Source organism: Cololabis saira, chromosome 12 (assembly GCF_033807715.1).
Source record: "Cololabis saira isolate AMF1-May2022 chromosome 12, fColSai1.1, whole genome shotgun sequence".
NCBI classification, from domain to species: domain Eukaryota; kingdom Metazoa; phylum Chordata; class Actinopteri; order Beloniformes; family Belonidae; genus Cololabis; species Cololabis saira.
Genome location: NC_084598.1, coordinates 36822741 through 36846335, shown reverse-complemented (window position 1 = coordinate 36846335; position 23595 = coordinate 36822741). Strand labels below are relative to the sequence as shown.

Below are 23595 nucleotides of genomic sequence, written 5' to 3'. Positions count from 1 at the left end.
TGTCTGCTTTCTACACAGATGACCTGATAAGTGCCACCCCAGGGTGGCTTATCAAAGATGTTTTAGACGTGGATAACTTTATTATGTTGAACCCCAGCTCCTTTTGAGATTACCTCACTGGCAGTAACAGTATTGGATTTTATCTATTGTACACCAAAGAAGGGAGTTGGCGTGTAAAACATGTTTACAAATGCTTCTGTACTGACTCAGAGCGTGATGTATTTTCTTTTGTGGACTTATTGTATTTCTATGATGTTTGATTACCATCACAAGGTTCGAACTTTATGGATCTAAACATAGCTGAAATCAGAGCTTGTAACTGGGTGCAAATCTCTCTACACCATAATTATGGACAGTCTGCTGATCCTTCTTCCTGCAGCTCAGGAAACACAACTCATGCCTTCCTGTACAATATACCGCACACAGACAAATAATGCAATTGGGTCAGTTTTGGGAGCTGCAGTGTCATTCATTCTGAGGCCTGGCGATGATGGGGCGGCATTCCAGTGCAGAAATACATGGGATTTAGGTCAAACTAAACAAAAAGTGCCGGTTCTTCGAGACCCGACCGCGTCCCGTTCGAATCTGTTGCCCCGACCCTCGTCTTATGGAGCTCTGCAGGAATGCAGCCCATGGAGTTATGATCGTGAGCGGTGCTGTGGAATTTTACAGTGTCTCTGCTTCTCCAGATACTCTCAGCCTCCTCGAATGCAACGTGTCGAAATGGTTTGGTTCCAGCGAGAGCAGCCGCTTTGCATGAGCGTACAGTGAGCGCATTAATATTGACTCTGGGAATAAAAGCCAACCGGGATGTTGTACAAAACTTCACTTCACGCCTGTGTTTGACCGGATTTGATCAGACTCTTCAGTCTCGTATCCTTTTTTTTTTTTTTTTTTTTTTTTACTGCATCTGTGATAAAGTTCAATTCTTGAGTACATAGGTGTGGTCACAATGCTCTCCATACTCCACTGTCACTGTCTTTTGATGTATGCTCAGGGATTTGTGTATTTTCTTGTCTCTCGAGAGTCTTTGAAATCTCTTAAAATTGCACATACTTTCCAGTTCCCTGAAAGACAGCTTTGTCAGAGCATTAAATTAGATGCAGCGCTCTGCTGTATCACGGGCATTTCTAGACAGCTTTGTCAGAGCATTAAATTAGATGCAGCGCTCTGCTGTATCACGGGCATTTCTTCATCGGCCAGTAAAAGGGTTTAGGATGACAGCGACACAGAAATCCCCTGTGGCTAGAGGGGTGTTTGGGCAGCTCAAAACACAGACCAACTGCAGAAAAACTGTGCTGACCTTGTTCCTGTCTTTCTATGCTCTCTGTACATTTATTTTTGGGAAAAACATCCTTACTGACCTGACCATCTCTCTGTCTCTGCCCACTCCTTGTAGAAAACGTTGAATAAGTTCCCTTTCGAAAGTAAATGTCCAGGAGTTGCCTATTCATTTGATCCTGCATGATGTCTGACCTTGTGTTTCTGGAGTGATGAGTAATTTAAGTGTCCTGTTTTTATCTGTTTTTGTTTAGGCTGCTTAAAGAATGAGACAAGGAGGAAATGACACTCTGCTAGCACAAGAAGACGCGTAGAGATATTAAGGAAGTGACCAGAAAAGCTTTGGAGATACACCTTTTTGGTGATATTTTATGCGTCGTCCAATACCTGATTGAGTGGATACTTGCAGCAGTCTTCGGGAGGAAGTCCCAGATGCATTCGCTTATGGGGAACTGAGGGGGAGCGGACACTTGCCCCCTCTCAAAAAATGCTGGCTCTGAGACTGGAGCAGAGCAGGCGAGGGCTCAGCGAGGCCGATCGCCTGCAGAAGGAGGCCGTCTCCGCCTGGCAGGCCCGTCAGCCCGCGAGGCCGGCGGCCAACGAGCAGGGCATCAACATCAGGGAGAAGATCTCCCAGTGGGAAGGTCGCAGCCAGCAGAGCAGCAGCCAGGACGCTGGAGGAAAAGCACATCCCCCCGTATCCCGAACCCTTTCTGCAGACCTCCTGGGCTACGGATGCTCCAGCCCGAGCCCGAGAGGAGGCCTTCATTCAAAAGAAAGCTCCCCGAAATCAAAAAGCATGGGATTAGATTTTAGGGAATTCCCTCTACAGGTTGGGCATCGAGTGGTTGGTCGGAAGTCCGAACCGTTGCCAAAATACTCCCCCCAATTTTCAGATCCAGGGAAAATGGCACCTTCGTCACAAACATTAGCATTTTCTAAGTCGGAAATTAACACCACGTTTTCTCCAAGTCAACACATCTTCTCTCCCAGCGGAGACCAAAGAGCGAGTCGTCTCTTGGACGTCGAAGTCATTCCTAAACCTCTACCTCCGTCGCATGATGAGCACGAAGACAACATGCCCGCGGGAAACTTCTACACGTCCCGGGGATTCTGGCGGAAGCTGGAGGGGGACAGGCTGCTCTGGGAAAAAGGCCGGAGCTCGGCAGGTGAAGCTCTTCCCCCTCCCAAGCCTCAGCGGACATTCCAGTACCGCGGAGCCAACAACAACAACGGCAGGCAGGCCGTGCAGTGGGACAGCAGATCCCCTCATAATAACCACTACAGCGTGAGAAGCAGGAGGGTCGCGCACCCGCCGAGCTTCCCGCCTCCCCCATGTCCCGTCGCAAAACACGAAGGACTGATGAGGCAGAAAAAGAGCAGGTGAGTCAATGCGTTCAATGGACAGCACACATAACTTTTTTTTTTTACTTTTTATTTAAAGGGGACCTATTATGGCATCTAATACCTATTTTAAACGGGCCTCGAATGTGTTAAAAACAAGCTTTTGATTGTTTTTGCTAAATAAATTAGAAATTCAGCCTCTGAGCCATGTCTTTATCATCTCAGTCTCTAACCTCATTATCTATGCAGGATTCTGAGTGGGCGGGGCTATGATAATGAGTTTCTGTGCTGATTGGCTGCCTGAATGACGCGATCATAGATATATATAAAGGCTAGATGACTCAAGGCGGAGTCTCCAGCGTCGTCACACGGCGGCCATCTTGCCACAGGAGAGCTTGCTCACTCATAACATTGTGTTTAATGGTGCATGTACTGCTTAAACAACCTTAACTTGCTCAATTCTAGACAGATTTTCAAACAGTTTGGTTTGTTATGAACGTCAGAGATGTAGTTATGACACTGCATACTTGTGAATAATTATAACATTGAAAAACTTACTTTTGTATGAAAATAACAAGAAACAGATAGCTATGACATGGTATTTATATTAAATGAATATTTCTATAGTATTCTTAGTAATATTTATATTTACATTATAACATATATACATTATTACCTTATAACATGTGTATATATAAACACACATGTTATAATGTACACATATACGCATGTTATAGTCAGGGCTGCACATAAGTGGGCCGCCAGAGCGCATGCGCTGTCAAAATCCACAGTGCGCTGTCAATCTAGTGCTGCGAAGCGCGTTTGCGTACCAACAGCTGGGGCTCATATTATTGGTTGTGGCCAAACCAGAATACTAATATTAAAAAATCTATTGGGAGAGCTTTTCCCCAGAACTGCCACTCAAAGTTTGTACTGGCCAATCACAGCGCGTCCGTTGCTGCGGTGGTTTGCGCAGGGAGAGAGGTAAGGATCAACCCCGACACGTCTCGTCAAAATGTCCAAGAAGCAAGCGCCATTAAGTAATTGTTTTGGCGTTCCACCACCACCAACTACAAAGAGATGCCAAACTGAACCACTACCCATGGATAGAAACAGAAAACGTGTGTTCGCCGAGAAGTGGCTGCAAGATGTTAGACGGCGACGCGCACCGTACGTTCGCTCTCCCGCGTATCCTACCCCGTAAGTTCTGCGTTGGTGCAACGCGGAACCATAAATCAGACAGCGTCCGTCACTGCGTGCAGCAGTTACCTGCAAGACGCTGCTCTGATTATGGCTCAAAGTTTATGAAAACCCCAAATAAAAAATAAATTAGAGAATATTTTATGAAATCAATAAACAATTCCATCATCAAAATTATAACAAATAAAAGGTTTAACATATCTTGCTTTGCATGTAATAAGACTAGGTAATATATTAGTTTCACCTTTTAAGTTGAATTATTGAAATAGATTAACTTTTACACCATATTCTAGTTGAATTATTGAAATAAATTAACTTTTACACCATATTCTAGTTGAATTATTGAAATAAATTAACTTTTACACCATATTCTAGTTGAATTATTGAAATAAATTAACTTTTACACCATATTCTAGTTGAATTATTGAAATAAATTAACTTTTACACCATATTCTAGTTGAATTATTGAAATAAATTAACTTTTACACCATATTCTAGTTGAATAATTGAAATAAATTAACTTTGTAAAGGACCATATTGAGCCATTCATCTTTATAAGTGAATAAATATCGTTTTGCCTATAACTTATTCCTGCATCGCTCTTTTATCGATCCGGCGAGACGGGTCACCGCGTTTTTGGAGGCCCAAGTCACATATCCAGGGGCTCCTCTGAGCACCAGACAAAAATAATTATGTGCAGCCCTGGTTATAGTGTCATAATATAAATACATCATAATGTAATATATATAAACATGTTATAATGTAATAATAAATATATATATATATATATATATATATATATATATATATATATATATATATATATATATATATATGTTATAAGGTAATAATATATGTATATATGTTATAATGTAAAGCAAGTAATGCGAGTTCTCCTGTGGCAAGATGGCCGCCGTGTGACGACGTCGCTCTGCATTGGCAGCAGCGCGGGCGAGTCATCTAGCCTTTATATATGTCTATGGACGCGATACACCGCTATGAAAAAATGGCGGAAGCTCCGGCGAGTTATTTGTGGGTGTGGTTTCATGCATCGGAAGCCAACCTATGTAAATCGTAAAGTAACGATGGGAGCAGAATCTGAACGGCTCGTAGATCCACATCACACTGGACGGCTCATCCGGGCGGCTGTACAGACACTGCAGAATTTAGTTACTTTCCTCCTTCTCTGAGTTGTCAGGCTGAGAGGAGACCACTTTATATATGTTAAAGCAAGAGAAAACGTGTTTTTCATAATAGGTCCCCTTTAAACATTTTAAACATTTTACAGAAAATATCCTGACATATGACTTCACAATATTCAGAAGAATACGTGCAATATTCTTCTGAACTCATAAGCTACCTCATACTGTGCAATATTCTTTCCTCCATTCATGTGCAATGTTCTCTCATTCCTTCATTTTCATAGTGTATATATATATTTATATTTCCTGTTTCTTATTTAGTTTTTTACATAACCTTTACATGTGTGCACTTTTATGGAGCTGCTGCCTAATCTCATTATATCATTATAATGACAATAAAGGCATTTTATTCTATTTCTATTCTATTCTACAAATGAATAACAGGCCATGTAGTCCAATGAGTTACAATAAAGCTAATTCATTAAAATGAGTGAATAAATAAATAAAAAGGAAATAAGAAGGAGAGACCAAACAGGAAACTAAACAACCAAAACAGAAACAACTAGATAACAAATAACTTAGTAAATGAATACATAAAAGTATAAACAGGCAACTAAACACACATCTATACTTCAACCTCCACCCTCATACACATACACACACATACTGTATGCTCAAGTTAAGATGGAGGTATATATATATATATATATATATATATATATATATATATATATATATATATATATACTGTATGTATATATATATATATAAAGCCTATGTATAAAGACAATGTATCAAACAGAGTAAGTGAATATAGAGCTGACCAGAAATGAATCTGCCAAAAGCAAGGTAAATTAAAGATCCACACAATTGTAATATTAGAAATAATAACAGTAACAATGACAGGTAGAAGAGCAAATATCTATGGATAGTGGCTGAGCAGGGTTTTATAAAGAGGAACTCCCAACAGAACTCCCTCACATCATCCCATCCATCAAACCCCCAGGTATCTTGAAATGCAGGTCCATCTTCGCAGGAAAGTGTCCATTCTGAGCTGTAGACTAGCTGTCACCCGCTCCATCATGTATAAATCTTTCAGTGGTGGTTTTACTTCTCTCCAGTTCACTGTAGTCATTTTCTTCGCTACTAATAAAAGAATCCTCAATATATATTGTTGGTCTACATTATACTTGTCTTTGGGTACGACTCCCAACAAGAACAACATTGGTTCTAGTGTAGCATCTATCTCCAGAATAGTGTCAATTTCCTTTTTAATATTATCTCAGAATCCTTGTAATACTGTACAGTCCCAGATAATATGTGTGTTGTCTCTAATCTTTCCACATTTTCGCCAACAAAGTGCCGTATTGGGGTTTTTCACATATGAAGAAATAATAAGGGGAGTATTAAAAAATCTAATCTTAACCTTCCAGTCAAACTCTTTCCAACACATAACTTTTAAAACTGAATAAAATGTAGTTTCTTGGAAAGCATTCATTCATCTGAATCCTATATTAGATAACGGTCCCTGCCTGCAGTATATTAAAGTTAAATGATCATATCCCACTGATAAAAGCAGTGCCGGCGCTTGCGGAGCGGCAGCTCTGCTTCTGCAGCAGTTTTGGGGAGGGTACTGTGAGAGTTTAAATGTTGGCTGGGGTCCCAGTGTGATGTCACATGATATCTGGCAGCTTTGTTCTCCATTGTCTGGATGTGGCCTAGTTCCTCAGCAGCTACAAGTTCAGGGTCATCATCAACGGGCGTGCACGTTCACCCACGGCTCAGCAAAACTAGACCAAACCGATTAACCCATTTAGTCTTGGTTCTTAGTGTCTCCTCTTCTTTTATTATGACCGTATGCTAAAAGAGTCACAGTTTTCTACTTAATGATTAATTCATATATGATTTCCTCCGTGGATTTTTGCAGGGCTTTTGTCATAAACGACATAATTGTATTCGGAAAAGTTCAACCCATATAATTAAATGAGGGATGGATGTCTCGGGGGTCATCAGTTGTTGTGACAATGCATGTTGAGGCTTTTCAAAGCGGCACAAAGGAGGTTTTTCATGGTAAAATATCAGTTTCAGTGCCACTTGAAGGGCTATTGGATCGGGGCAGTGTGGTGGGTTGGTGGTTAGCTCTGCCTCACAGCTTGAGGGCTGCCGTTTCAAATCTGAGCTGGGACATTTCTCTGTGTGGAGTTTGCACCGTCTCCTCACTGCTCGTGCGGGTTTTCTGTGGGTACTCAGATTTCCTCCCACTGTCCTAAAACATACATTCACCATGGTGATTGGTTATTGTAAATTGTCCGTGAGAGTGAGCGTGTGGGGTCCTGTGATGTTCAGGGTTGTACCCCCATGTTTCACCCACAGACAGCAGGGATTAGCTCCAGCAGAACCCTGTGACCCTGGATGAGAGGAAACTGGTATGGATAAATGGATGAATGAAGCATCTGAGCACTTTTAGGAGGTCGTTGTCTACTTCTGGCGGTCTTCCATCCCCGCTATCCCCAAAAACCATCCAAAATAACTTGGACTCCTGTCCAAATCGACAACTGTGTAGGGCAGTAACAATGAAACTAGCTGGCTGTTGCAGAGACCAACAACAGTAAATCTTGGGACGGTGTAATAAAAGCGACCTAACCTCCACAACTGCAGGGGAACCATTTGGACGAAGACTGGGGAGGGGGAGGGAATGCTTTAATGTGCTTCTTTAAGGCCAGTCTGTGTAGAAAAACCACTTCTGAGCACATTGGGCAGCATATCGTATGTAGTTTTATGTATCAAACGTTGGTGTAAGCCCAAGCCCCGACCGTCTGACCTCTGGGTTGAGCCTCATGTGGAGCCGGGAGTCGTTGCAGTTCCTCGACTGACTGATGGAGGCCTCCACTGAGTCCTATGTTACAATGTCCAACTTTAGAGCATAAATAAATATAATAATTTAATATAATTAATTGATAAATATACCGTATTTTCTGGACTATAAGCCGCTACTTTTTTCATAGGTTTTGAACCATGCGTCTTATACAAAGGTGCAGAGTTCTGTGGATTTTTCTTCCACCACTTGGGGTGCTCTAACCGGAATTAGAATCAAAACTAAGACAAAATAAATGCAAAGAAGAATGCGCTACTTCTTCTTTAGCAGATAGAAGTAGGTAGAAGCAGATTTCAAACAGATAAATAGATAAATACCGGTTATTTTCTCTTGGTTCTGTCCCGTTTTAATTGGTTGCTGCAAAGTTGCTGCCGCGTTAAAAGACACTGTTAGGAAAGGATCTATTTAGGTACAAACATGTACATCATTTACAGTCCAAAATCGTTCTGTACATGTAGTAACTATCTAATCTAACAACATAAATATCTGCGGCTTGCTTATCTTTTTTTTTTTAAATAGACCGGATGCGGCTTGTATATCTTTTTTAATAATTTTTCTAAAAATAGAGCGGATGCGACTTATATGCAGGTGCGGCTTATAGTCCAGAAAATACGGTACCTAAAAATAGGGCTGCAACTAACAACTTTGTTAATAGTCAACTAGTCACCAACTATTGAAACGATTAGTCGACTAATCGGATAATTTGTAATTTTTTTTAAATTTAGTATGAGGTTGCTTTAATTATGTGGCAAATGATAATAAACACAAGAAAGATGGCACTAGACTCGAGCCCTGCTATAGCGGGACTGTTTTCTTCATCCTGCTCCCGCCCGCATCCGCAAAACTCTGAGAATTCATGCCCGCACAATAATACAGATGCATTGATTTAGTGTCTTCTCTCGTCCCGCAAGAGAAATGTCCAGACAAATCTATCTGATTTAATGTTAACAGGATCATTGTGGAGTTTGATGGATAATTGACAGTTCATGAGCACCTGACCGAAAGTTAGATGCAAATCCATCAAGATTTTTTGCCTTTCGCACAGCATCAATTATGTGATTGAGGTTATAGCAACGAGAGTAGCTGTGAGTGGCTCAAATAATACTAATAAATAACATGAAATAAACAAAGTTAACGAATGAAACGAATTTATTTAACAAATGAAAATAGGCTTAATATCTTACCAAGGTGAGTCCGTTTCGTTCAACACTCCGACGTGCTTTCTCTTCAAATGCATTACCAACGTGCTCCCGTGATAAGCAAGGTCGGCTTTGCAAACCTTGCAAGTCATCTTTTTATTCGCCGTATTGAGGCTAAAATGCTCCCAAACTTTTGACGTTTTATTACCCGCAGCTGCGCTGAGACGCTATCGTGCATGTGCGACTCTCGGCAGAGATTGTATTGAAGTGAGACGCCTCACTCCATTGGAAAAACACGTCTGGTGACAATTGTCGACAATGGAATTCATTGTCGACAATTTTGGTTATTGATTTTTGTCGACAACGTCGACGAATCGTTGCAGCCCTACTTAAAAAACTGTTTTAGTCTTAATCGTTTTCACGATTTCACATCCATGACGGCTCTGATGGGATTAATTTTTTTTTGGTTCCACATCAGGAAAATGTATATAAAGCAGTAAACAGCTAACCTTGATTGACCATGGGTGTGATCCCAATCGTGTTGCCTGGCAACATGGCAGCGCAATGTGTGAGGAAAGAGAGGCTTCAAAACTGCTCTTAAAGGGGACCTATTATGGCATCTAATACTATACAGGCCTTGAATGTCTTAAAAACAAGCTTTTGATTGTTTTTGCTAAATAAATTAGAAATTCAGCCTGTAAACCATGTCTTTATCTTCTCATTCTCTAACCTCATTATCTATGCGGGATTCTGAGTGGGCGGGGCTATGATAATGAGGCACTGTGCTGATTGGCTGCCTGAATGACGAGATACACCGCTACGAAAAAATGGTGGAAGCTCCGGCCGGCGGAGTTACACCATGTCCTAACTGCATGCGATGCAAGCGAGCGTCAGCGACAAAATCAATTCCATTGCTTTATTTTCTATTGGACTCTCCTAACTGGCCGCAAACATTTGTCGGACGCTTCTATTTTCTTCTTGTCGCTCGCGTTGAAAGCCGGTTGAAAGCGCTGTAGGAAACAGTCACGGATGAGGAACGGCTGATCCAGTTAGTTGAAATGAGAAGTTATCTCTATGATTCCTCCTCATTTCACTACAAAAACCTCAATAAAGTGGCAGCTGCTGGAGGGAGATGGACAGAGAGCGTCCAATGTCACGCAGTGCTACACGATAGTCGGACGCTCGCATGGAGTTAGGACACAGTGTTTAGTCCTGGGCGTGGTTTGCATTTTGGTTACGTAACGAAAATCAGCAGCATCTGAACGGCTTGTAGATCCACATCACACTGGACGGCTCATCCGGGCGGCTGTACAGACACTGCAGAATTTGGTTGCTTTCCTCCTTCTCTGAGTTGGCAGGCTGAGGGGGAGACCACTTTATATATGTTAAAGCAAGAAAAAACTTGTTTTTCATAATAGGTCCCCTTTAAGAAACCAATAAGTCACATGACTTAATGGTTGATCAGATGTTTTGACTGTCTGTGGGTAAGACCCAACAAAGTGGGTGTTACTACAAGACGTCCTGGACGTCATAACTCATTAGCACAATGTTGTTTGTGGCTCGTTTGTCAACACAGCAGATCTGAGTCCCCATGTGGTCCCATTCAAAAATAGTGAAAATGAAATGAACGTAAAACATTTTTTAGCAGTCTATATTCCCAGTTTTCCTTGGAAAAAAGTTGCCCATATTATCAAAACCCCTCAGAAGAACCTTGATCCATTCAGTTAAATATTCACCACATTGTCTTTAAAACCAAATTAATTAAGAAAAAATTGGGGAAGTTAAGTTGAAATCTGTAGCGTCAATAATTTGTGGCCACAACAATGGTTATTAACTAAGGAACTAACCCGGATGGTGTGATTTTACAAATCAGGCTGCAAATTGGCTTTTTTGGCTCATCGGTCCAGTTGAGGCTGAAAAATGAAAGTGTGCTGTTTTCCGCTGGTCAGTGTCTTTTGATGGAAGCTGCTGTCAGGAACTGCTTTTTACACTTGAAGAGCGTCTTTGAAATCAAGAAGGTTGTTGTCCACGCCTGAATTAGAGAGGATTATTCATGCTTTTGAACTGTAATGCATTTTATAATGGTTTTAACAAGAAAAAACCTCTCAATAGTATTCAGATTGTAAAAACACTGCGGTTAGGCTCCTGATTGGAACAAACTGAAGAGCTTAGTCCACCAGTTTTATCGTTACCAGTTCATTTTAGGATCCATCTGACATGTTGGTGCTGAGCTTCCTCAAGATATTGGAAATCTCTCGGTGCATTACTCTTCCTGTTGAACCCACTTTTTTTTAACAGTGAAACTGCATTTTAGTGCTCAGCAGTTTGTGATTTTTATCTGTGAAGGTTTATAACTGTGGGGTAGTGACTGAACAGCCATCCCAAGTTTTGTACGGCTGGCTAAATGTATTAATCTTTTTTATATACTATCCAAAATGGCAAAATCTGTTGAAAATTAACTTTTAAAGTGTACTTTTAAAACTACAAATTATGCTGTAGATTTACAGTGACTTATTAATTCTAATATACAAATGTTTGAAGTTTATCCTAACAATGTCACCCAGTTTCCTGTGGCATCAGCACGTGGTTGGCTCAGTTTCACTTGTTTACCACCTGCTAAGCACTCCGGTTGCTTTCTTTCCTTCTTGCACGTTGCGAAATCCTCCTGCGGGGCAGAGGATGACATCACACTGGGCTTGAATTATGAAACAGTTTTCTACACGCATGTACTGTGTACATGCAGAGGCGTCTGAAGTCGAGGGCTTATAAAAATTCTTGCCATGCAACAAACTCTGGGCCATCCACGCCGTCATTTCCTTCCTCGACAGCTTATCACTCGCTCGCCCGTTTTGGCTTTTGTTGTTTGACATCAACAAGGAATTTGGGTGTTGGGACATTGATTAAACATCCAACAATAGTATAGCGGCTATCTTTAGGAGACCAGCCAGAGCCGTCTCACTGACTGTGTTCCCGTCTCTCCCTGCTACAGGAAGTCCTTTGAGTACGAGGACGCTGCGCGCCTGACAGCCCAGCAAAGCACTCTGGGAGACCAAGCTGCACACCCCAACCTTTACCACGCCTACTCTGATGACAACATATACGAAGACATCGTCTGTAAGTCTGTTATTTATTTAATGGAAGGCTGCGAAGCTTGATTTTGAACATATTTTTTTCAGCTTTTGATCAGTTTGGCTGTTGATGGTGATTCTGCGGATGTACAGTTCCTTTTTAGGGACACATGTTGCAGATTACACTGCTTTACTTTCGCCATCAAATAAACCACAAATAGACAAATAAAAATATACTTTGGAGGAAAATTACAAGCGTGACAAAACATGGGGAGTAAATTTAAAGTATTCGTCATCATAATACTCTGCATGTGGATTCATTTCTGCTCAGTACCAGAAGGTATCTATGATCTTCTAATCATCTTGATCAGCACCACTTGGTTTTGCCACAAATTAGGCCATCTTGGTTTTTGACCAGCTGCCGATGTCGGGCCGGAACTGTAGCCGTATCAGTACTGGTACAGCTATAGGGACATGTTTACATGTGGTATTAAAACCTGTCCTGACTGATCCAATCACAAGTGGACAACTTTGAATTCAGGCGGAAACGTGCCAAGGAAACATTGAGATCCAATCATTCAGACTGCATTCAGAGGTGGTCTGGACCACATCTGGCCACCATAGATGGTTTAAAAAGAAGTGGGAAAAAAACCCCTGTGACATCACCCATAGGCTTTTGAAGCCTCTTTTTCCTCAAACTCTGCTGCCCCGTGTTGTAAATGGGTGAAACGAACAGACCTGGGAAGCTGGAAAACGCAACCACCTTATGTCAATCACAGTCTGGCTGAACTTAGCTTATGTTAGCATGCGAGTTTAATGAATATTACTTTACATTAGTTCTGGTCAAGTCTGTCCAAACATTGCCATTTACGGTGCAAGTGCTGCCAGAACTGAAATGAGTGCTATGAGAGCTCTGCAGGGACCTGAGGCCTCGGCTAACAGGGTTAGACGCAAAGACAACCGGCACTACTGTTATTAAAGGGGACCTATTATGGCATCTAATCCCTATTTTAAACAGGCCTTGAATGTCTTAAAAACTAGCTTTTGATTGTTTTTGCTAAATAAATTAGAAATTCAGCCTCTAAACCATGTCTTTATCTTCCCATTCTCTAACCTCATTATCTATGCAGGATTCTGAGTGGGCGGGGCTATGATAATGAGGCACTGTGCTGATTGGCTGCCTGAATGACGCGATACACCGCTACGAAAAAATGTCAGAAGCTCGTAGTTACCGTGTCCCAACTGCATGCGATGCGAGTGAGCGTCAGCGACAAAATGAAATCCATTGCTTTATTTTCTATTGGACTGTCCTAACTGGCCGCAGCGACGCGGCGCTGCGCAGCGTTTTGAGCTGAACATTTGTCGGACGCCCTGCTTCTATTTTCTTCCTGTCGCTTGCGTTGAAAGCCGGTTGAAAGCGCTGTAGGAAACAGTCATGATGAGGAACGGCTGATCCAGTTTAATGAATATATCTATGATTCCTCCTCATTTCATTACAAAACCTCAATAAAGTGGCAGCTGCTGGAGGGAGATGGACAGAGAGCGTCCGATGTCACGCAGTGTGAGGCGATAGTTGGACGCTCGCATGCAGTTACACGGTTTTATAGTTGTGGGCGTGGTTTGCATTTTGGTTACGTAACGAAAATCAGCAGGATCTGAACGGCTCGTAGATCCACATCACACTGGATGATCATCCGGGCGGCTCTACAGACACTGCAGAATTTGGTTGCTTTCCTCCTTCTCTGAGTTGGCAGGCTGAGGGGGAGACCACTTTATATATGTTGAAGCAAGAAAAAACGTGTTTTTCATAATAGGTCCCCTCTAAAGTTAACACAACATCAAAATGTATTGTTTTTAAAATATAAATAATCACGCTCTGTCAGGTCTTTATTCACAGCTCTGACGTGCGGATGCTTTTATCCAAAGCGACCACAAAGGTGGAGCGCAGTTCACAACAGAAGATGCTCTTGGAAGAGCATCTTCTACTTTATATAATTCTACCTGATGTGACACAGTACTAGGGGTGGGCGATATGACGATATTAGATTGCGAAGGATTACAGCGTGAAGACGATCTTTCAACTGCAGAGATGGTGGGATCGTTTAAGACACATTTCTGTGAATTACAGTTCCAAACTGTATCCACCTCAATTATATGGAATTGGTTTGGATTTTCCGCCAGTGATCGAGCTCAAGCAAATGTAACTTGCAAAGTTTTCAGGGAAACTGTTCGCACGTCGGGTCCCCTGAAGAGGAAGCACAGCGAGGATTATGCAAACGGCGAGGGGCCCGGCGGCGCTGCAGGAAGCAGCTAGCTGAGACCAAAACTGACAACATAAACAGGCATTTGACGAGTCAGGCAAGCGATGGAAATAGGTAACAGAAGCTGTTACCTTTTATCTCGGAAAGGATATGGTGCCGTTAAAGACGGTACAAAAACGAGGTGTTCAAACGCCTGCTTAAAGTAGCTGACCCGCGGTAGGAGCTGCTCGTAGATACTTTTCCTAAAAAAAGATGTACTAGAAAAAATTCTGCAGAAGGCTTGAAGTTAATTCAGCTGTCAGTGCAATTAAATCTTTACTTTAATGAGCTTGAAGGAAATATTTTCTACACAAACCAGCTTTCTAGAAAGTTGGAATACTGAACAGAATGTAAATAATGAGAATTAAAGAAACGGGCAAAACATAAAAACTGACAAAAACTTTTTCTGGCCCCATTTCTGCATCGAGGACGACGGTACTCTGGTATCCTAGTTTTTATTGTCGTGAATTGTCGCGTCGGATGGCTTTAAACCCAATTTTAGTAGTCTCTTTAAATTATTATCACCCTCACCAACATGTATTGTCTGTTTTTATTTTTTTCTATTTAATTTGGTGATAAAATCAAAATCGTGATTTTATTTATTTAATTTTTTCTTTTAATTATACTTTATATTTTTGATCACAACAAGAGGGGTATACTGTACATACCTGTACATAGAACACAAAACCCCCACATCTCAACTTCCAATAAAAAAATTAAGTCAAAGTCCATACACATCAAGACATATTTCATAGTGCTATAATCATACCAAATATTCTAACCCAAAATTCTACTCATTGCACTAATTGAAAACACCAGATAGTACTAGCATATCAATGACTCTGAAATAATAATTAAATAGTTAAATAGTCTTCCTACCATACTTCATGATGAAAGGGGACTTATCAAAAAAAGTAGGAAACACTTCACGTCATAATTTTCCTATCCTACAGTAAGTTGGGGCTGGTCCGTTAAAGAACCAAAATGATATCCAAACATTTACCCTCAAAACAAAACTAAAAACCTAACAAATAAAACACACAGAAACGGTGGGAAAACCCCACTTAAAACAAACAAGACAACAAAACAACACAAACCATTGCACTCAGGTCTTATCATTGTCACTATGATGCCTTACATTGACCTACCAAACTCTTAAAGTCAAATTCTATATGAGATTGCCATATTTTTAAAAAGTCTGAGGATCTGCCTTTACTCTTGTAATAAATATTGTCAAGTGTAAGGTAGCTTGAGAGTTCATTCCACCAGTGGACTAATACTGGGGGTTTAGATTCTTTCCAATTTTTCCGATTTAATTTTTTTTTAATCGGGATATATTATTGCCATATCGCCCCCCCCCCCCCTACACAGTACCATTGCTTGTTGTATACGTTTGATTCATCCGTTAAACAAAGGGTGTTCTTCTTTTCCCTCGTGACTAGGAATGGTCTAGTGCAGGAGTCGGCAACCTAAATGTTGAAAGAGCCATTGGACCAAAAACACAAAAATCAAATATGTCTGGAGCCGCAAAAAATGAAAAGTCTTGTATAAGCCTTGGAATGAAGGCAACACATGCTGCATGTAGCTATATTAGTTATAACTGGGGGGGAGATTTTCTTTTTCATTATGCACTTCGAGAAAAAAGTCCAAATATCAAGAAAAAAGTCGAAATGTCGAGAAAAAAGTCAAAATTTAGAGAAAAAAGTCGAAATGTCGAGAAAAAAGTTGAAATGTTGAGATTAATGTTGAAGTACAATCTCAAGAAAAAAGTCAAAATGTTGAGAAAAAAGTCAAAATTTCGAGACAAAAGTCGCAATTTCGAGATTAAAAAGGAAATGAAAAAGGAAAAAAAAAAAGAGGGAAAAAGGAAAAAAGAAGAAAAGGGGGAAAAAAAAAGAAAAAAAAAAGAAGAAGAAAAAAAAGGTCAAACATTTTTGAAAAAACTCCAGGAGCCACTAGAGCAGCGCAAAAGAGGGTTGCCGACACCAGTGCGGTTTACAAACCCCCCCCCCCGCCCAAAAAAAAGGCACTTTTGGTTTTAGCATGCAGAAATCCTGCACTTGCTTATTCTTACTTAAGCTGATGGAGTAAGATGTAACAAGTTACCACCCTGGATCCAGGGAGACACATGTTAATGCCAGCGTCGATCTGCTTAGTTCACTCTGTTTCTACAAGTTTATTCCAGTTATTTTGAGCTGGATCCACAAATACCAGCAGACGATATTGCAAATGCTGTTTTTAAAATGTATAAAACAACCACGGTAATTGTTGTTTTACGCAATGCATCGAGCAGAGCTGTACTTCCCTGTGGAAGAACAGCTTCTTATTTTTATTTTTTGAGTAGAGGCTGCTCTATAATTTCTCTTTTTGTTGTTTTTTTTTCTTTAAACATAGCAGCTATAATGTTCAGCCGGATTTGATGCCGTCTCATTGCGCTGTCAACTTTGACTTTGGTCAACAGCCGTAGTTTAAGGCAGTGTTTCCCAACCCTGGTCCTCGAGTGCCCCTTAATTTTTAGTATGTACAAAATTAATTTGCAAGTAAAGTCAACTTAATTTTTGCAAGTAAAGTCAAATAAAGTAAACTTAACACAATTAAGTTGACTTACTTGAAAAATGTATTATTTACATACAAAAAATTAAGTAGTTTATACAAAGACTAGTCTTTCTTGATCTACATAATAATCTCATGCAAAAAGTTGACTTATTTTTTTTAAGTAGATCAAGCACAATATTTGTATCAGTGTGCTGATCAAATGTGGTGTCTATTAATTCCTTTTTGTTTGCTTCTAATTTACTAGTTTGACACGGACACGACTTAAAGGGGACCTATTATGGCAATACCTATTTTAAACAGGCTTTGAATGTCTTAAAAACAAGCTTTTGATTGTTTCTGCTAAATAAATTAGAAATTCAGCCTCTAAACCATGTCTTTAGCATAGCATCCCAGTCTCTAACCTCATTATCTATGCGGGATTCTGAGTGGGCGGGGCTATGATAATGAGGCACTGTGCTGATTGGCTGCCTGAATGACGCGATACACCGCTACGAAAAAATGGCGGACGCTCCGGCCGGCCAGAGTTAGTTGTGGGCGTGGTTTCACGCATCGCTCCTGTCATTACGTAACGACGGGAGCAGAATCTGAACGGCTCGTAGAAGTCACATGACACTGGACGGCTCATCCGGGCGGCTGTACAGACACTGCAGAATTTTGTTGCTTTCCTCCTTCTCTGAGTTGGCAGGCTGAGAGGAGACTACTTTATATATGTTAAAGCAAGAAAAAACATGTTTTTTCATAATAGCTCCCCTTTAGTTTGTGGTTTTAATTGGTCACAATAATCCCGCCCGTCACTCGTGATGTCAGCAGTTCCTGGATCCAGTTCCGTTCATATCTTTGCAGTCGGCTATCAGAAACATGTTTTGAATTGCTCCCCGGCTCTGAACCGGCACTGGAACTACTGGTATTTGTTCCAGAGCTTAGAAAGCATCCGTTCATCCGGTTTAATCCTATCTGACCTCCTCCAGGTGAGATGTCCTACGAGGACGTCAAGATGCCTCCAACCTGTGCCCCCTCAAGTCAAGCAAACACTCAAGTCTCACAGGTAATGAAAAGTGCATTCGTGTCCTCAGGGCTGGGCGATATATATTAAGATTTTAATATATATCGATATATTTTCAAACGCGATATGGTACGAGACAATATCGTTTATATCGATATAGCTTATTTTGTGACAAATTGACTGTACATCAACGCTGACCCCTCGCGCTGGCAAAAAAGTACCTTTGAAACCTGACAGTGTTGACAGGTTAGTTTTCCTGGCACAAAATCTGTCAAATGTACAGTAGTTGACTTGTTGTAATTATTTGAGATTTGCTCAAAGAGATGCAATATCTGTTTACATGTTTTATTTGAGATTTGCACAAATGTTTTGTTATTTGCAAAACTGTCAACCTCAGTGGAAAAGTCTGACTGTTACTGTCTACATTGTATTAATTGGACAGTGTATTTTAATTTAATTGTTATGCAGGAAAGGGATATTTATTCAAGAAGCATTCTTATTCTATATATGCAGGCAGTTTATTTTTGTTTCATTTGTTTTATACATTTTGATATTGTGCAGACCTCTGTTAATAAAGGTACCTGTGTGACATTTGGCACGAGGCTTTGTATTAAAACTGACTGTTTTTTTAAGGGTTTGCCTCAGAAAAAAATGAAGCTAACAGACATGCTATGCTATGATGCTTTGGGGGAAACCCCAATTATGTCACAGAAAAAATATCGATATATATCGAGTATCGCCATTCAGCTAGAAAATATCGAGATATGACTTTTGGTCCATATCGCCCAGCCCTACTTTCTCATTTCATTATTTTTTATTTACTCTGTAAATAAAAACTTCATGGGAGGAAAAAGGGGAATATTGTACTTTAGCAGGCACTAACTTTCCTTCTCTTCTCCTCCAGTTGCCTCCTAAACCCCAAACGTTGCATGGATACGCGTCTAAAGTCGAGAGGAAGATGCTCCAAGTATTAACACCATCCAAGTCCTCGACGCTCGCAGACGCTCCAAAACCCGCGACGCCCCGGCGCACAAGCACTCAAAAAGTTCACAGGACACCTCAGGTTATTCATTGTTAGACGTCATTGTATCTGGATACTGTCAGCCGCTGAGAACGTGTGTGTGTGTAGGGCTGGGGATCGATTCAAATGTCAAGAATTGATTCGATTCCGATTCTTAAGATTCAGAATCGATTATCAAGATTTGATTTGATTCCGATATTGATTTGGGTTAGTGTTATTAAAACAGTTTTTTGAGCTGTTGCATGAATTATATGACTGTAGTTATGCAAAATATTACTACTAGTATTATATTGAGATTAAACAGCAAGTATTGCAGTTAATGATGCTGTAAGGACCAATCAGCTCCCAGAATGCTGATAGAACTGCTTTCAGAAACATCATGTGGGTCAGAATTACCAAACAGATCCAGGGAGGAAACAGAGACGGATGAAATCAGTTTTATTTTTCCCCACATTCCGTTTTTATTTTTTCCATTTTCCGTCTAATTTCGTTTTTTAATTTTTGAGCATTTGGTTTTTAGTATTTTTTGCAAATGTAACCCCAAGACAGTGTATAAAGTAATGAAATATAAACAATTTATGCAATGATAACCTAACACTTTAATGTTTTCATACCCTTAAACATATTTAAAGGCAAAAACATGGCACCAGTTATTCTCGTGTCCAACAAAACATTCCTTTTTTGGGGATAAACAAAAAAATAACCAAAAGTAGTAATGTAATGATGAAAACAAAAAAAAACATAAATAAATTAAAAAAAAATAAAATAAAAAAAAATCGATCTTTAGACATATGAAATGATTTTTTAGGAATGAATATGAGAATCGATTTAGAATTGGGAAATCGATTTTTTTTCAACACAGGCCTATGTGTGTGTATGTTTTCTTATGATTGACAAGTGGCATGCAGTGTGTCGAATGTTGAGTCATGTGTTAGGTAAAAGGGGGTGGTAACTTGTCGAGCAGGAAGGAGAGGGAGCTGGAAGTCACAGATAGGGGTAGAAGTCATGTTTGCGTGTTTTTTACACTTGTAAACAGCATTTTCATACATTTAAACCTAACTCATGGCTGTGGAGAGCTCGGGGGCAGAGAGACACTTTTATAACCAGGTAAGAAATGAGGCTGATATTGTGCCTTTTGACCAGGTTTGACCAAAATCTGTTTATTTTTAGACAATATTTCAACTTGGTTTTTGTTGAAATGTCTATTTCCCCCTCTAAGAAATCAAAAAGTAGAGTTGATGGGAATAAAAACAGCATTTAGTGTTGTTAAACAGTTCTCTGAAGCTGTTTTAAAACATGAAAACTAACTTTAGAAGCTGTGGCTGTATGTTGATTGAGTCATTTTAGCTATTTATCTACTCAGACACACGAGTTTGCTTCCTCAGGTGACTGTGCTCTTGGTAAAGTTAAGTTTGAGCTCATTGGTGCCTTTTTTTTTTTTTTTTTTAAGTCTATTAATGCAGAGCCAGCTGTGCTCTTTTAGTTTTAATAGATAACTGAGGAATTCAGGGGTAAAAATGTTGTAAATCTGTAATATAATTATGCACTTAGAGGCTGTTATATAAGCATTGCCAGTAATGATGATGCAGCTGACTGTGTGTGTTTATGTATGTGTGTGTGTGTGTGTGTGTGTGTGTGTGTGTGTGTGTGTGTACACAGTATGTCAGCAAGATCGAGACGATTTTTGACGACAAGCGAGGGAGGAAGAGAGTGAAGAACCAAGGGCTCCTAGTTCGAGGTGACACACACACACACACACGCACACACACACACACACACACACACTCACACACACACATGCAGCCGGTGTCACAGATGTCCAAATGTCACACACATCGACACTTCAAGAAGATTAAGTTGAGCCTCTCGTGGAAATACCCAGCTTTTGATGATGCACTTACGGCCAGCTGGGGAAGGCAAAGCCGCTGATTATGAAACAAAAGGCGGCCTGTCTGCATCTGATTATGGCCGCTGGAGTCTTTTCCATTCCTCTGCTCCGCTCTGATCTCTCCTTCCTCTCGTATCAGCAGAGGAGACCAGCGGGACGGAGAGTGACCCCGAGGACAACTCCAAAGGTATCACACAAGACGCTACCTGTCCGCCAGGTCCTTTCACGTCATCCTCGCATAGAATGTAGAGGCATTGTTATTGTCATGTTGGCGTAAAAGGAAAAAACAACATAAAGCGGAGCCAAAAAACAAGATGATAACAAGATATGTGTATTTTCTCTGATGTTTATCAGTTCAACAGAAGGAATACTTTCCACCGTTGCCAATTTAAAAGATAAGCACTGAGTTTATCTCATCAATCCCTCCATACCCTCAGTATATTATAATCAGATGTGATTCATTTTTGTATCAAATCAGCTCCTTTTTAGAGCTTTAAACCTGAAAATGTGTGAACTTTCTGCCTGAAAACTGTCCAAGCGGTTTTCAAAATACCCAGTTGTTAATTGACTTTCATTGAACGACCAAGTGCTTCTTGCAGTCATGTCCCATAAGCAGAGGTGTCAAAAGTATTCACATTCATTACTCAGGTAGAAGTATAGATACTAGAGTTTAAAAATACTCCTGTAGAAGTTGGAGTATCAACTCAAGTTTTTTACTCAAGTAAAAATGTAAAATTAATGTAAGGGAGGGAAAAGCCATTGAAAATGAATGCATCTTAGTATAATGTAAATATATTAAAGAACCATATATGTGTACTATGGAGCATTAACATGTGTTTCAGAGAGCAGGAGATATGATGACTAGTTGCCTATAAGTATTGTAATGGTGCAAAAAGTCAAACTTCAGAGGCATGTTATCATTTATCCTAACCTTTATTGGAATGTACATCCAAGTTTAGTTGCAGGAATCTGAGGGAACGGATGTAAGAACAAAACTGGACAAGAACATCTGAAACAACCACAACCAAATTCACTCTATCCGGATGGAGCAATTTAACTGGATAGTTTTTTTTTAAAGGCCGAAATAAAATAGAGTAACAAGGCTGTTTTTTAAAATGTAATGAGTAAAAAGTACAGATAATTGCGTGAAAATGTAAGGAGTAAAAGTAAAAAGTCGTCTGAAAAATAATTACTCCAGTGAAGTATAGATAACCAAAATGTCTACTTAAGTAAGGTAACGAAGTATTTGTACTTTGTTACTTGACACCTCTGTTGTTAATTGTCTTTCATTGAACAACCAAGTGCTTCTTGCAGTCATGTCCCATAAGTCTCTGCTCTGGACAGTAAGTCTCGTGACGTGCATCACCACATTGTTTTGCTGCATGTTGTCTAGCAGGTTCCAGGAGATCGGTTTACGTTCAGTCTACTCTGAGGCGGCGGCCGGGATACCGCACCCTCGAGCGAGACCTGATCCAGCTGCAGCAGCAGCAGCTCTTCCAGATCTTTGTGGCGGTGTCGCTAAGAAAAGGCTCCTCGGGAAACACCTACTCTCCGGAAATCACTCAACAATTCCCCAAAATGGTGAGGCGGCTCACCGACTCCCTGTCATGTGGACCCAAATCAGCCCTCATCACATTTATCAAGTTATTCTGCATTTTGTCACAGTTTCTGGTCCAATGTTTAATCTTATTTGGCAAAATTAAGGAAAGGTGATTTTTTTATCTCATGACCGGTTTTCCTCCAGAGGATTTCCCTGCAGGGAATTTCCCGGGTTTTCATGAGTCAGCACATTTTATGAAGGGCAGTTGTTGATTAATTTGGGTTTTTCTTCCAGTACATCCACATTTTTTCCATATTGTCACATTACAACTTGGCCATTTAAGGACAAAACCTTACTTCCATGATCATTCTCACTTTTCATGCCTGTTTTTTGAGATTATTTCTAGTGGATGAGGTTATAATGTGGCTAAACATTCGTCTCACCTGGATTCGTCAGGATTCGGGTGCAATTGCAAAATTGTAAATGTTGTCACTTTACTAAACTCAAGGATGATTTACAGTATCTTTCAATTGCACTTCATTCCCAATAGGGAAATTTGTTTGCTATTTTTCTTTAAAAATAAAGTAATATTTTTTTCAAATATTTGAAACAATTTATTCCATTGTCTTTTGTAGTTTTACCAAAAAAATCTAAATCGAAAATCGTTTTTTCAGAGAAAAAAATCGGGATTTTATTTTTGTCCAAAATCGCCCAGCCCTACCTCGGGGATAAATAAAGTTTATCTGAATCTGAAGATTATTTTGAGGCCTCCCGCCAGGATCTAACTGGGTTCTTGCCGTTTTCAGTTCGAGAAGTCGTCCCGGCTCTCCAGAGAGGCTGAGGATCAACTGAAGGTCATTCCCAAGTTCTGCTTCCCCGATTCTCAGGACTGGAAACCCTCCGCACAAATGCCAAGGTCAGCTTTGGCATGTTTTAATAACAAAACGGGTGATTGTGACACGCTAATTTGTTCTTTGTCTTCTCTGCATCTTCTTCGCACTTCACTGTCACCGTTTGTTTTTATTACCCTCATTTTCTTCTCCTTCATACATCCTCGGCTTGTCACTATAATCCATAAATTGATGCTGCAACAACTCAGTTTCCCCGCAGGGATAATTGGAGTTGATCTAATTAAATATCTGAGTGCTCAGGTGCATTGGGCATTTATCGTTGCAGTGATAGTTCAGACCTCAGTTTTACACCCTAACTGCCTTTAAAACATTTATCTGCGGCTGTGC

At 40.3% G+C, this 23595-nt stretch overlaps 1 protein-coding gene across 4 annotated transcripts in view; it reads left to right on the top strand.

Moving 5' to 3' along the window:
• The window catches only part of dennd2c (DENN/MADD domain containing 2C), a 48768-nt gene that overhangs the window by 2163 nt on the left and 23010 nt on the right, over positions 1-23595 (top strand). The window contains exons 2-9 of one of the 4 annotated variants that reach the window (XM_061736747.1): positions 1536-2664; positions 11971-12095; positions 17874-17950; positions 18813-18971; positions 20589-20667; positions 20960-21004; positions 22214-22398; positions 23164-23273. In XM_061736747.1, the coding sequence (XP_061592731.1) occupies positions 1769-2664; positions 11971-12095; positions 17874-17950; positions 18813-18971; positions 20589-20667; positions 20960-21004; positions 22214-22398; positions 23164-23273 (1676 nt within the window). In that variant the 5' untranslated portion in view covers positions 1536-1768. Of the gene's footprint in view, positions 1-1535; positions 2665-11970; positions 12096-17873; positions 17951-18812; positions 18972-20588; positions 20668-20956; positions 21005-22210; positions 22399-23163; positions 23274-23595 lie in introns of all 4 variants that reach the window. The other 3 variants (XM_061736745.1, XM_061736746.1, XM_061736744.1) reach the window with 3 other exon arrangements.